The 15089-nt window shown below is 40.9% G+C and overlaps 1 protein-coding gene across 1 annotated transcript; it reads right to left on the bottom strand.

Moving 5' to 3' along the window:
• Positions 1–209: 209 nt before the first annotated feature.
• Positions 210–14748, bottom strand: LOC149472088 (glycoprotein-N-acetylgalactosamine 3-beta-galactosyltransferase 1-like). The gene is made up of 4 exons (XM_089693017.1): positions 14652–14748; positions 6840–7011; positions 3466–4127; positions 210–652 (listed from the first exon to the last, which is right to left on the bottom strand). Exons 2-4 carry the CDS (start codon positions 7000–7002, stop codon positions 419–421), a joined length of 1059 nt encoding a protein of 352 aa, XP_089549143.1. The 5' UTR covers positions 7003–7011; positions 14652–14748; the 3' UTR covers positions 210–418.
• Positions 14749–15089: the final 341 nt, after the last annotated feature.

Here is a 15089-nt window from a genome sequence, read left to right as displayed (position 1 = left end):
GACGATGGATTGGGGACGGTGTAAGAAGGGGGAGGATCAGAGAACACAGGATCAAACTGCCTTTTTACATAATGCGAATCATTAACCCCTTAGGTTCCACGGTGAGTATAACAAGCATGTTATAATGCATGTACAGACTGATTTTACTGTTGTGGGTTTAGTAACACTTTAAGATGTCTGTGGTTATGAATAAGAATGGAAACTTTGATCACAGTTGTTTATGGTATACAAAAATGCATATTCTATCTCCACATGGAGTACATCGGGGTAGATTAAATCCTGCCTGTGGGCTAACAAGAGAGCAGGGCAAATATATATTATATAGAGTACTCACTCTATAGAAACACTGGTATGAATTACATCAAGTAATATGTATATATCAAGCCCTAAATAAATTATCAGCAGCTAGTTCTGTACTTTAACTGCCTGATCTAATATTCTTCACGGCAGAAGACTCACTTAAATTAGTTTTCACATTTATAGAATTCTTGGTGTTAATATACAGTCTGTCAGTAAGAGCTGGCCACTGGGGCTGGTAGCGGTACTGGTATCCATACGCTCTCAAGTGGTAGGTGAAATATTCTAGGGTGTGCATGAGTTCTGCATTCACATAGTGGAAAGATATGGCCAGATCTGAGCAGCACTGGGGACCCTGAAAAAAGAAAATCCAAATGTAAAATTAGTTAGGATTGTTGTTGAATGGGATATATAAAACCAAAGATTAAAGTATAACTAAAAAGCAAAAAACATTTTTTTTTTTTTGATAGAGTGGAGAGGGATTAGAACACCTGTCAGTTTTTATTGCCATCTGTACCCCCATTAAGGAGACACACTCTATTTGTCCTGTTTACCATCATAGAAAGTGAATGTAAAGGAAAATCTCAAATTTTGGGTTGTCCCCAGAAAAATAGAGGGGAAATCTTCCAATGGCGACTTATGGGTCCCCAAGGAATTCCCTTAATTTGCAAGGATTTCCTCTCACTTCATGTTTGGCTATGGGACAGGAAATCTCCGCAACTGGACACAAATGGTAAAATAAACTGACGGGTTATAACCCTCCCAAAATAATATTTGCCTACTGCTCTACTTTAGCCGCTTCTCGTCCGCCTTATAGCAGATATACTGCTAGAGGGCGGCACTGGTGCACAGCCATGCAAAGCAGTGTGCTTATGGTGAAGCACTAACACACATCTCCTAGTAAAACAGCACACAGTTGACCCTTTGATTGCTGCACATGTTAACCCCTTCCTGCCCAGTGCCATTAGTAGTGTCAGTGCTTTTTATTAGCACTGATCACTGTATCGGTGTCACTGGGGATGACAGTCGGTTCCCCCTAGTGTCAGAATGCCCAAACACAGGTAGTCCCGCTATAAGTCGCCATCATTACTAGTAGAAATTTAAAAAAAAAAAAAAAAAAAAAACACTATAACTTTCACGTAAACCAATTAATTTACACGTATTGGGATAGCCAACTACATTTTGGCCTAAATTTATCACGAAAATTTATTTTTCCCTGGACATGTTTAAATAGCAAAAAGTCAAAAATATTGTTTTTTTCTCAAAATTGGTCTCTTTTTATAGTGCAAATAAAAAAACAAAACAAAAACACAAAAAAAAAAAAACTCACCAAAAGAAAGCTCAATTTGTGGGGAAAAAAACCCCTAAATTTCATTGGGTACAACGTTGCATTACTGAGCAATTGTCAGTTAAAGTAACGCAGCGCCGTTGGCCAAAAAATGGCCTAGTCAGGAGGGCAAGTGGTTAAAACCAGGGGCGGACTGACCATTTGGAAACTCGGGCACTGCCCGAGGGCCCGGGGTCAGTAGGGGGCCCCATGAGATGCCCTTGGTACCTTTTTCATAGGCTTTTTTGAGTTTGGGCAAGGACACAGGGGCCCCATGATCCCCTACTGCCCAGGGCCCCATGAGTTGTCAGTCCACCCCTGGTTAAAACAAAAAAGCAATTTAGACTTTTTATAGTTTATAGAAAATCATTGGACACCTGCAACTGATCCATCCATCAGAGAAACATACCGCTGCTGGACAGGCACTACACAAATACATTTTTTTTTCTTCCAATATTGAACTGACCTCATTGGACTTTAAAAAAAAATCCTAAATGGCATATTCACAAATAGAATCGCTATTCCATCAGCCCATGTCCTTGACTTTCCCACTGATCCAATGCTGAAAACTTCATCAGACTCTTTGGCATCCAACACTTCAAGAAGTATTGCATAAAATGTGCCCATCTGCAAAGCTATGGCTCATTTCTCTGTCTCCTACGTCATGACATGACACAGCGAAGTGGAGAAACAGGCTGTCAGACTGGTGAGTGTTATAGCTCTCCTATTGCAGGGAAAGTGCCATTAGAACTTTCTTTGCCCCTTGACATGGTCACTTTATTGAAGGACCTGTACCACCGTAGTAAACCTGATGCTGGGAATGTGAAAACAGGGAGGTAGACTTCTAGTATTTGAACATTTTAGAGGGGAAATCTTCCTTTAAGAAACATAAAATTTTTGTTTTGCTCCTATACTACCGGGCACATATACCCCTTTCCTGCCCAGGCCAATTTTCAGCTTTCAGTGCTGGCACACTTTGAATGACAATTGTGTGGTCATGCAACACTGCACCCATATGACATTTTTTTTATTTTTTTTTTCACACAAAGAGTTCTCTTTGGGTGGTATTTACTTGCCGCTGGGTTTTTAATTTTCTGCGCTATTTTCTGATGATCAGTGCTGATCACTTCTCTGACAATTGCCTGTTACTGGTAGTACTTTCATCATGCTGTGATAGCAGTCTGTATTTACCCGGTGATCTGCTGTGTCATTGGACACAGCTGATCACGTGGTAAAAGGCCACTGTGATTGGCCATTTACCGTATCACGTGCTCAGCTGTGTCCGTAGGACATAGCGAGCACCGGGTGCATGCAGGGGGCATGTTCTGGAATGACGTACATGGACGTCGTCCTAGAACTAGACAACCGCGCTGTAGCCGTCTTTCAGCTATAGCGCGCTAGGGAAGAGGTTAAAGTGTCATTAAACCCACATTAAAAACTGTTAGTATATGCTGTATTACATGCTGTTCATACTCAATCACGATAGGATTTGTTTTCTGTATTTTGCAAAAAAACCTTGTTGATCCTGCTGTTCACTGTCACTCCCTCCTTGTCTGTGACCACTGCAGCCTTAGATTGTGTACACAGGCCATTGCCACATCTACTGAGCATGATCCAGTTTCAGTTCCCTTCTAAGCTGTTCATTTCCACCTCTTTCTGTGCAGCCCACATGATTATAGAGTCACACATGTGGGCGTATACACTCCAGATAAATAACACCCTACATATGAGCTCACCCTTCTGTATGTACAAAACTATACACACCCCAACTTATTCAGCAGAATAATATGAACACTTCAATTAATGCATACAGTACGTGCATTTACAAAGTTAAAACTCACCTCAACAACAGGGTAAAAAGAATAATCGAGATAAGTGTCATCTTTTTCAAAATGGCTAGTTAAGTGAAATTCTGGAGTAAATGGATGGAAGGTTTCTCTCCTTTTAGAGTCCCGAGTGTCAACAGGTGCAACTCCCATGATATCCATGCATTTTCCAAGTTCCAAATCCTCCACAGAAGATCTATGACTACAATTACCAGAGCGAAACCCTTCCACAAAACGTTTTAGTGCCTCTTTACTCAGTACATAACCAGCTCCACCGCTCATGTAGCCCTGCTTGATAAAAGGTTTGAACAGTTTCCCAAAGTAGATAGGCTGGTCAGGTGTATAACTGGAGAGCATTAGATGGAGGTTCTCCATTATTATATATGTGTCATCATCAGCTTTCAAAAACCAGTCAGCCCAATTTAAGTAGTGTTCATGTATATATTGAAAAGCTCTGATGGTCTTTAAGTAGAGTTCACTTCTTCCTTCCTTGGTTCCTAGACCAACGGTCGGAAAGCGATCATTAGGGATAGAACTCATGAACAATGAAATATTACAGTGACGAGTCCAGGAATTCTTGACATGGATGGTTTTGGTCTTCAGGTTTTTAGGTGAAGTCATGATCCAGCAAAGCACTCGAACTTTGTGTGCAAGTCCTTCACTTACACTACTGTCATCTGAAAAGGTACAGTCATGTTTCCAAAAATGGAAGAGGCAGATTAGTTATTAGATAATACATAGGTGATTTACTATAGACAAATAGGACTGTTCACTTAGCAAGGGAAGTTGCACTTTGCAAGGGAATTTGCTCCAGATCTTAGTGAATGAGGTAAAGCTCTGTTGACCTGAATAAAGAGAGGGCAAGTGGATAAGTCTCACTGAGAGCTACATAAAGCGTTAGTTTGCAGAGATTGTCTTTTACCCTTTTGCTGCCAGGTCTATACTTCATACAGACCTGACAGCAGGGGGTTTTATACACAATCTGGTGGCTGCGGCCACTGGGATTGGGTCTAAAACTGACAGGCACACACCTGCCTGTCAGGTGGAATCAGTCGGATGGCTGCACTGCCACCCAATTGCTTCTACAGCCCCAGATACTGATGCCTTAACCCATGCAGGCGCTCCCACCACCATATATACGGGCTCCACTTGCTCCTCTGCAGGCCCTGGAGTGCCACGGCAGGAGCCAACAGGTGGAGGGGAGTGAGGAGAGTGGACAAACTCTCCTCCCCTTCTCTCTATGACCTGGAAGGCACCGCGTGTGGTGTCACTTCCAGGTCACGGCTGTCACTTTTAGAGCCTGCATTTCTCATTAAAGAGAACCTGTCACCTAAAAGTCATTACATTGGGGACTTTGTTTCCCCTATGCGATTAAAGAAAAAAAAAATCAATAACAAAAACAAATAAAACATTTTTTTTGTAATTGCAAAAAAAAAAAAAAAAAACACAAAACAAAAAACACAAAAACGCACCCACCCAAGCACATAACACCCGTTCCCCCCCCCCCCTTCCCCCTACCTGAGTGAGTGCAAGAATTCTAGCACAGGACCTGCTCTTTAACTCTAAACTGGTGACCTTTAGGGGCTTTTGAAGCGTCGCACAGAGAAAATATAGGGTACTAACATTTGTCACTATTTCATGGGTGCCCACAAATTATGTCATCTGGTTACTCAGCACAACCTCGTCTGTTATATTTTACCAAAAATGTGGGTAATTTATTGCACTTGTACGCCCTAAAATTTACTTTAGTGTGTTTTTCCTAGACCTTTGCGGTAATATCGTGTGACATAAAAAATTCGAACTACCACTATTTTATTCTCTAGGATGTCTTCTTTCATAACATATAATGTATATAACAATGTTTGGGGGTTCTGTGTGGTCTTCAGGTATAAAATGATTTTTTTTAAACGTGTGCAAAAAAAAAAAAAAAAATGCAAAAAACGGCTCTGGCAGCAAAAGGTTGCAACAAATAATAGGTTAAGGGTCCCATCATTTTTGAACCATGTTGGATGCTAATTACTTTTGGGAAATTTCAAGCCATTTCAGAGAAAGTTGTGGCTTATTTTTACATAGAAGTGTATCAACAAATCTGTCAACCTTTCCTTTGTACATGTAGCTCCTGGGTATGTGTCAGTGGGGTCAAATTTAGGTCAGTTCTCTGATACCTCCACCTGATCTAGAGACTTGGAGAAGTCTCTAGAACTCAGTGGGTTGGGGTGAGGAGGGGCTGGCCTGCGCACTTAAGGGACTCTGGCCAACCCCCAAGCAGGAGGCTTGGCATGTGGCCAAGCCAGCCTTTAGGTGTGACTGAGCCTGCTCAGCAGCTGGAGAGTTGGGGTGAAAGATGGAGTGAGAGGCTGAGATGCAGGAGCCTGGAAAGGAGGATCACTTAGCCTCACTGGTCCCCAGAGGGGGGACCTTTGGAGCCAGCCCAGCAGAAGGCCTGAAGGCAGCCACCAACCCAACAAGCTCACAGGAGAGTACTGTAATACTGAGTGAGTAATTCTGCACCCCCTGGGCCAGATAAGATGAGAGGCATTCTGGTGGGAAACCTGACTAGCTCCTTACCTGTGACTGTTAAACCTATAAAGTGGCAGCTTTGGATCCCCTTGCCCATGGATTCAATCGGGCAGCTGGGTGAAGAAGAGTATTAATCTGGGGTGGTACACCAGGAAAGGCTATAGAGCTCTCTAAGAATAGAATTTTCTGTCTTTGGACTTGTTAAGTTGTCCTCAGTTTACTGTTCATTGGGCATCCCATACACCCCTCAACCCCATACAAGCTCAAGGACTGTTTACTGTCTCTGGAATGCATGTCTGAGAAAAAAACAAAAAACAATGTGTGTTGCATGGCTGTGCAGGACTACAGGGGAAGCCAATAACTCAGCAAATCCTAAGGGGTAGTTCTATGGAATCTATCTTACCAGCCAAACGATTTGTTTTTGTGTATACAGCCTGTTTTTATTTTTTTTATTTGGACCCTTCCAGGCAGCACATAACAGTTTGTGACCTGACTTTTGTCTGTTGTTTATCAGAGCACTGTTAAGCCATTCCTGTTCCCCCAGCCTATGACTTGATAAGGATACAGCAGTGACAAACTTGTGAGATCATGCTTCTGCTCATTCCTCCTGTTGGTATGTGCGGTGTCAACACAACACTAGATTGGCCCCAAGCACTGCCTCCCCCCTCTCACAGTGCTGTCTTACAGGTGAATAAAAAAAGGCTAAAATCCAGTTCAATTCTGGTATTTATACAAGTTCTATTTAAGTGACATTTTTTTCTTAAATACCTAACCGCATAAATAAATATTTGGAATTCAGCATGAGGCTTTAAAGATATTTCATGATTTATCAGCTGACATCAACAATCACTGAGAAAGTATTCAGAGACCTGGATTTGGCAATGGCTTTGGGTTCCACGATATCCTAGATGTCTCCAGTGTGCAGTCAATCTTCAGCAAACTGCTGACAATGTAGAATGTTGTTAGGAATCCAATGAAGAAACCGAAAACAAATTTTTTCCATGATGTCCGAGCATGGCACATAGCAAACATGAAATGTATCTATAGGAAAAGATAGGTAATATATATAACACTTCCATAGTAATCTTTAACAGAGATCAACAAATATAGAGCAATAAACATTTAGCATCTAAGCCACACAGAAATCACCTTATCACCTGTGTTTAATCTATTTGCACATAGCTTACTCTAATACAGAGGTAATATTTACTGTTAAGCTGCTTAACTGCAGAAATATCCTAAGTAAGAAAATGCTTCTGCTATTTATGAACAGGAAGTAGAGACAAATAAAAGAAACATGGTAAAAATGAAATATGGCAGCTGCCCTTGACGTTTGGAAGCTGCATACTTCAGAGCAAAAAAAAAAAAAAAAGCCCTGGTCAAAAAGGGGGTGAATAAAACATTATGGATGTCAAATGGTTAAAAACCCAAAAAAAGTTACTTATTTACAGTTGTGTACCTTCTCTTTTAGCCATTTCACAAAAAAACACAATTTAAAAATTAAACTCTTCTACAGTTCTATCCTTTAGATTTAATAGGAATTTTCAAAAGTTACATTGTGTTTGTTTGCATCACTAATCATTTTAGTGTTTTTTTTGGGGGACATAGAAAATCACCAGTACCATCTTTTAGTTCTACAGGTCCTGTGCTTTCATAAAATAGAAGGTTTAGGGTGTCCCTTGCTAATGTTCACAGCTGTGAAAGAAAATTAGCAAAGAATAGCAAAAAATTTGAAAAATTGCAAAAATGGTCCATCCACCTGAGGTGAAGAAGCTTCTTTTTTTGTTAGCTTCAAACATGCTTGGGACAAGCATAGATCTATATATACTCAGACAAAAAAAGTTATTTACTGTTGACTGGCTCACTACCTCTGCTGGACGTTTATTCCAAGCATCAACTCTTTCAGTAAAATAATACTTTGTGAGATTAGTTTTGAACTTTCCTTCAGTTAGTTTAAAGGTCATATCCTTTCCTTCTGTTAGTTTAAGGTCATATCCCCATGTCCAGGGGAGGACTGACCATTTGGAAACTCGGGCACTGCCCGAAAGCCCGGGGTCAGTAGGGGGCCCCATGAGATGCCCCTGGTACTTTTTCATAGGCTTTTTTGAGTTTGGGCAAGGACACAGGGGCCCCATGATCCCCTATTGCCCGGGGGCCCCATGAGTTTTCAGTCCGCCCCTGCCCATGTCTGATTTTGGTTTCATGTTGAAAATTCTTCCCTCCTAAACTTTATTCACCCCCTTGATGCTTTAAAGGTTCAAGCATTTCTCCCCTTTCCCATTAAGTTCCTGAAGTAGCTCTTGATATGTTTTATTCTCAGAACTTTTTTGTTGCCCATCTCTGTACTTGTTTTATTTTCAATATCTTTTTGTAGGTGAGCTCTCCAGAACTGGATACAGTATTCTAAATGATGTCTCACTAACGATCTATATAGGGAAAATTGGGACCTTCTTCCTCCTGCTGGTGATCCCTCTAGTGATACATCCTAGAATTCTATTCACTTTCCCCACTGCTTGCTCATTTTGCAGTTATCTGAAATAAGTACCCCCAAATACTTTCCTCTGTAGTGCTGACCAACACTGTACCCCCATAGTTTCTCTCTCAAGGGATTATTTTTCCCTAGGTGCATTATTTTTTATTTAGAAACCTTGAAATGCAATTTCCACTTATTTGACCAATCTCTCAGCAATGCCAAATAATTTTCCATGTTACAGGCACCTCCAGGGATATCAACCCTATCGCACACCTTTGTGTTATCAGCAAAAAGACATACCTTACCCAACAAACCTTTAGTTATATCACTTATATATGGATTACATAGAACAGGACCTAGTATAAAACATTGGGGTACACCACTAGTGGCTGATCTCTGTTCTGAGTGAACCCCATTTACAACCACACTCTGGTATCTATCCTTTGGCCAGCTGCATATCCACTGAACCACCCAAGGGCTAAGTCCTAGCTTGTACAACTTTTGTATTAGATCATTATGCAGAACTGTATCAAATGCCTTGCTGAAATCAAGATATGTCATGTTCACATCACCACCCTGGTCCAAAACATTGATAATAGAGTAAAAAAATCCAGTTAGTCTGACATGATCTGCCTTCAGTAAAGCCATGCCGTTTTGGGTCCAGTAAATTGTATTGTATTAAGTGATCAATGATCCTTCTTTTCAGAAGTGATTCCATTACCTTGACTACAACGGATATTAAACTCACTGGCCTGTAATTGCCAGCTTCTACCTTGCTGCGCTTCTTGTGGATAGGTAGAGTATTAGCTGTCTGATGTTCATGGGGAACTGTTCCTGTTCAAAGAGACTGATTAAAAAGATCAATTAATGGTCCAATAACTATACCTCTAAGTTCTCTTAGAACTGCACTGCAAAGTAAATTTCATTTTACTATTGTATTCTGAACTGGATTGTGGACCCTGTGCTGCCAGCCACCTCTAAATGCAGCCTGGGACATAACCTGTCACATGAGCGTGTTGGTGATTACCTGTGCAGAGATAGGCAAGATGGGGCTGCAGAAGTGACATGCTCTATCTGATGCCACAAGCTCCTCCCTGTCCTGAAAGTATATGGTGCCTTCTGCAGCTGTACAAGTGCTACTGCTGGAGACGAGGGAAGGAACTCACCAGCAATGCCATGTCAAGGTCTGATTCAGGGAGGACAATTTGTGCTGGAGGTGGTTTTGCCATGAGGCCATGAGGGAACAAGACATTATATTGGAAGGAATTTGTTTGGGTGCACCCTTAGTTACCAAGCCATTTTTTCCAGGTCTGTGATAGTTTGACTGACAATTACTTGCCCATATTAAGGAATATGTAAACCCAACATTTCATATTCCTGATGATATGTGCCTGCTGTATCATGTATGAAAAACTATCCTGTCCTCTTTGTATTGATTCCTTTGTGTGAAATCCCTGAAAACACCACACTGGGTATGATAGAAAATGTGTGGTCAGTTCTCTATCTGCGCTGAACTGATTCACTGGGAGGACCAGTGTATGAGGTTCCTCCTCCCTGAACTCCTTATGCATCTGAGAATAGAGGGTATGCTATCACAAAAAAAAAAAAAAAAAAAAAAAAAAAGTATAAATACATTTTTCCTCCTTTTTTATATGTATTTTTGAGACAGATTGGAGCTTTTTTTTTTTGGATGTATTTTATAAAAAGGAGATAAACCTACTTGGTTTATGTTCTCAAATAAAACAAATTGCCAGGACACTATAAAGCCCCTAAAATTACCCCTATTTGAAAATTAGACACCCAATGTGCTCTATTTTTTATGGTAAAGTGTATGTCAAGCCAAAACTTACTTTTTTTAATCACTTTTTAGTTTGGGATAGAGTGAGACAGGATTAAAAGCCCTGTGTGGTTTCTACGACACTCTAATTTACCCTCCCTCCCTGTCCTGTTGACAACACCAGACAGGAAATGAGAGAAATCTGCATAGGGGACACAGACAGGGCTTCTAGCCTTCCCTTACTCTAAGAAATATAGTCTAGTAAAACTTTGTCAATGGGACAAGAAGTGCAGGAAAATCCTCAGGAGCCTTGGATGGCCGTAAAAATCTGACAAGGTTCTAATCCTTTCCCATCATCTAAAAGAACGTGGAAATAAGTTTTTTGGTTGGACATACATTTTAAGACCAATGACACTATTGTCCCAATTGACACTACAAAGTGCCACACAGAGGTTGATGGGGGAGCCCCATCTAAATATTGCTATGGGTTCCCATGCATTGTAGTTATCTCCCCTCCCCGTGCATGATAACTCCCTACAATACTTACAGTACATTCAAATATTGTATCATAAAAAACTGCATGGTCAGCACTGTTATAAAACACTATAGAGACACAAACGGGAAAAGCCAAAGATCCATTTACATATTTAATATAATTTGAGCCACTGGACACATCTTTAGTAAAGAAGACATTTCAGCTGAACCCAGTATTTCCTTTCCTGTCCATGTTATAGTCCTGTATAATAAAATTAGCTGTCTTTTAGATGATTTTTTAATATATTAAAATATATTTGAAATCACCCTCCCTTATGGAAATGAAGCTAAATTATGTTCTATGGTATATTGTTTCTACATGTAGCATGCACTGTACACCCTAATGCATACTTCCCAACTTTCTGAAATGTTGGAGAGGACAAAAGGGCATATCCCTGCCACAGCCCTGGTTATACTGACCACAAAGATCTAATATGCAGAAGATTATTAGTTAAACTAAACAAGTGCTTGTTTGACCTTTATTTTTCTTTTATATTATTTTTAAAAACTATATTAAACTAGCAACTGTAGTAATATAGGCAGTTGGATAAAAAATTGAATGCAGCAAAACACTTTTGGTAGTAAAATTGTACACTTTGTATAGAGAGGTATACATCATGTAGACAGGTGCAGTCTGGTTTCTCCCCACTGTAGGTGGCACCTGATCGGAACAGTGTCACAGCCTGGAGAGGAAGTCAAGGGAAACTCTGCATCTCTGTGGTTTCCTGGTCCCAGGAGGCAACATTTCAGTTGGTTATACTGCAACCAGGTGACCTTTGGAGGCTAATTTTTGGGTCAGCCCCCAGGCTTTGGCACACATTTTGCCAAGTGGTTAGACTAGGGAAAGAGCACCTGCATGTTAGAGAAAGTGATAGTGGCAGGAACAGGTTAGGAACTTGCAATCTGGTACAGTAGCCTCCTTTTAGGGACCAGCCGGCCGCATTCCACCCTCTGAAGACAGATGCTGTTGGTGCATCTTTACCCGTTGTCTCTCTGCCAAGAACTGAACTGTGAACATTACTCTAAATGGCACTCCCCATCTGGGGTTGTTTGTAGTTGGCGGTTTCTGGAATACAAGTTCTGAGTTCATGTGCAACCAAACTCTGTATCCTCACTGCTCCCACATCCCACTGCACCCACCTAAATTCCGACCAAAAATAAAAAAGGGAGGGAGGAGGACAACTGAGGCCGCACAAGAAACAGAGGGATTTGGTCTCAAAATAGGTACAGTCCTCCAAACAAGGTACAAGTATCAGCTGTTTAACCCTTTGGTTTCCAAAGCAGTTTAAAAAATTATTTTAGCCCTGAGGATTGCCTAAATCCCTGCAAATATTATATACACCCTAGAGGATAAATGAGTGGTAATTCCAAAGTTTTATGTTACGCAATGTTAGGACAAAGGTCTAGGAAATGGAAACATTTCAGTAAAAAATGTGCTAAAGTTTTTTTTAGGGCAGAAAAAAAAGCAATAAGTTTTAACCCATTTCTTAGTAAAATATAAAGACGAGATTGCCCCTAGTAAATAGATAACCAACCTTAAAAATGTGCCTGTGAAATGGCAGCAAACCTCATTATCTTATATTTTCCATAGGCGACGCTTTAAAAGTTTAGCATTACACTGGAGCTCTGGTGCTAGAATTATTGCTCTCTCTCCAGCATGTGCAGCAAAATTTAATATGTATCTCAACCAACTTTGTCATGTGTAGGTGCCCCCATGTGAATTTGGGTTTGTATATATGAGGGCCTCAAAAACATTTTTTACCTGCAAAAACAAAAATAAAATGTACATTTATTATTTTAAGGCAAAAGGTGAACTTATTCTTTAACCACCTCTCGCCCCCCGCCGTATTAGGAAATGACGGACAGGTGGGAGGTCTCTTGTTCAGGGAGGATGTCATATGACATCCTCCCACTCTAGGCACGCATGTGCGCCACTGGGGGAGCAAGGCATAGAAATCGGTGTGCACTGTGTCCCTCAGACACAGCGAATCACCAATTGTGGTGAAGAGCCGATGACGTAGGCTCTAAATAGGAAATGCGCGTGAGGAGAGGAGAGCAGATGAGCAGAAATCCTCAGAGGGGACATCTACTGTACACTGATAATCAGTGCCCTAAAATTACAGTGCAGCCCCATCAGTAATGCTTATCCGTGCCCATCAGTGATGCCTATCCGTGCAGTCTATTAGTACCCATCAGTGATGCCTGTCAGTACACATCAGTGAAGGAGAAAAATAACTTTACAACATTTCATAACAGAAACTAAAAAAACTTAAATACACCAAAAGAAAGCTCTATATGTCTCAAAAGAAATGATAAAAAAATTTAGTTTGGGTACAGTGTTGCATGACCACGCAATAGTCATTCAACGTTCAACAGCGCTGAAAATTGCCCAACAGGCAAGTGGTTAAGAATTACAGTTGGAAGATGACTAGTTGCTATGGAAACAAAAGATTTTCTTCTATAGCACACTTTTTATCAGGGGTGCTATAGCACCATCATGCCAAATTCCTCCCCCAAATGTTTTTTTAGCAGATAAAGCAAGGGGTTAATTGTACCAGCAACAGAAATGCCACCCAGCAAGATGCAAAATAGTATTCTTTATTAAAGTATCCGGCAGGAATAGATTCTATCCTGACATGTTTGGCGCTAGCTACAGCACTTTCTCAAGAAATTGAGCAAGAAGATTCAGCATTTGGTCGGTGTACCGGACAGAGGGGGACATTTATCAAGCAAATGGCTTCCTCAGTTTGGCAAAGTCCCTGCAAAAATGTCTGGCTGCAGCTAATCAACCACAGCACAGTGTTGCTGTATCCAGAGGTGACATTTAGCTGCCCCTGAATGCAGCAAATTATCCGCTCCTGGCCACCCCCATTTGCCCATGTTAATGGAGCCGTAGACAGCATGAAAGAACCCACTGAAACGGACCGACAAAGGTCAAGGGCCCATTCACAAATATGTGTTGCCACAATATATGCTTCCCCACCGAACTAACGTCAGTTTTGTTTTGAAAGGTACCCCAATGCTGAAGCCAATGTACCCCAATGCTGAAGCCAATGTCCCACATCGTACTTACATTTGAGTGCACCTCATCTCACAGGTATAAACTATCTGTGCTTTTTAAAAAGATGTTGAAGTGAGCGGTGAATGGGTTGCCTTAATGCACAAAAATCGCATGCATTAATGCAATGCATAATATGATTGGGCTCTCAAGGAAACCTGTGCCATGAAAAACATGTTGTCTGACAAAGCTAACTGCCTGGCCAACATGCCCATCCAGTGGTTTCAATACTTTGAGGGCTGATTCACAATAGATGCAGCCCAGTGTGTTTTTAATCTGCATTTAAAAAAAAAAAAAAAAATGCATGCACAGCATTTTCCATGTATTCCAATTGCCCTAGTTCACACCAGTGCAGTGCTTTCCAATGCAATCAACAAAAGTAGAACATACTTCATTTCATTTTTTCTGTATGGAGAGCAGCAAAAAACACATAAATGCATATGTCCTGAACTGAGAAAATGTGAATTCAGAAATACATCCAAAAGGAAGAACCAGCCCTGAAACAAGAGAAAGTTGGTAACATTGAAAAGGAGGTCCGCAACAGCAGAATACATGCTTACCTCAGTACAGGTTCTCATTATAATAGGCTGCAAACCCACCTTTGACGATATGGAGTAGTCTACCCTCCCATATGATATTGATTATTCATGCTGGCAAAGGCCATTTCACAGCTCTAGTATTTATTAAGTTTACAACAGACCAGCTGCTCTGCTCTCACAATTAGGCAAGTTTCTGCCGCATACAGTTTATGTCCTGATGAAAGAATGGTAAGACATCACTGTACCTTTTCCAATACAATCTGAACCCCCTATATGTCTCAATGCCCCTATAAAGCTTACCTTATGATCAGATAGAAGGATCAGGCTGGTCACCTCTTCTAGTCATCATAAAAATGCAGCTGCTGTGTGATCACCTTTTTTTGACAAGTAGATGCTGGGTGGAGCTGGAGGCTCAGATTCTACAGGTGTGTGTCATGAAGGGAGAAATTGCCCTGCAGGTTACAGACAAGATGCTGCTATTGGTTACATATGATTTCTTAAAAAAAAAAAAAACCTCAAATATGTTGTGTGTTGATGGCAACGGAGTAAAGCCCATTTTCAGGCAAACATTTTTTTTTGTGAGCATATTGAGGAGACATAACATTAGATAGGCTACATTCAAATGGCCAAATGTCTGCAGCCAGGGGCAGCTGCCAGCAAGATCAGTAAATTCTTGCCAGCGGTATTAAAAGTTGTGTGTGACCAGCAGCAGCTGTCAATGTTGGCTTTCACAATAGA

The sequence above is a fragment of the Staurois parvus genome, unplaced genomic scaffold, assembly GCF_062004578.1.
Source record: "Staurois parvus isolate SC_StPar_1 unplaced genomic scaffold, SC_StPar_1.0 ptg000023l, whole genome shotgun sequence".
NCBI classification, from domain to species: Eukaryota; Metazoa; Chordata; class Amphibia; order Anura; family Ranidae; genus Staurois; species Staurois parvus.
This window is presented reverse-complemented; position numbering and strand designations above follow the sequence as displayed.

What these genes read in the sequence shown, in the direction of transcription:
- LOC149472088 (XM_089693017.1), bottom strand. Translation starts at nt 7,002, where the DNA reads ATGTTTGCTATGTGCCATGCTCGGACATCATGGAAAAAATTTGTTTTC. An exon ending in AAAGCCATTGCCAAATCCAG is followed by an intron (nt 4,128 to 6,839) that starts GTCTCTGAATAC and finishes GTACCTTTTCAG; the next exon opens with ATGACAGTAGTGTAAGTGAA. An exon ending in CTTTTTACCCTGTTGTTGAG is followed by an intron (nt 653 to 3,465) that starts GTGAGTTTTAAC and finishes TTCTTTTTTCAG; the next exon opens with GGTCCCCAGTGCTGCTCAGA.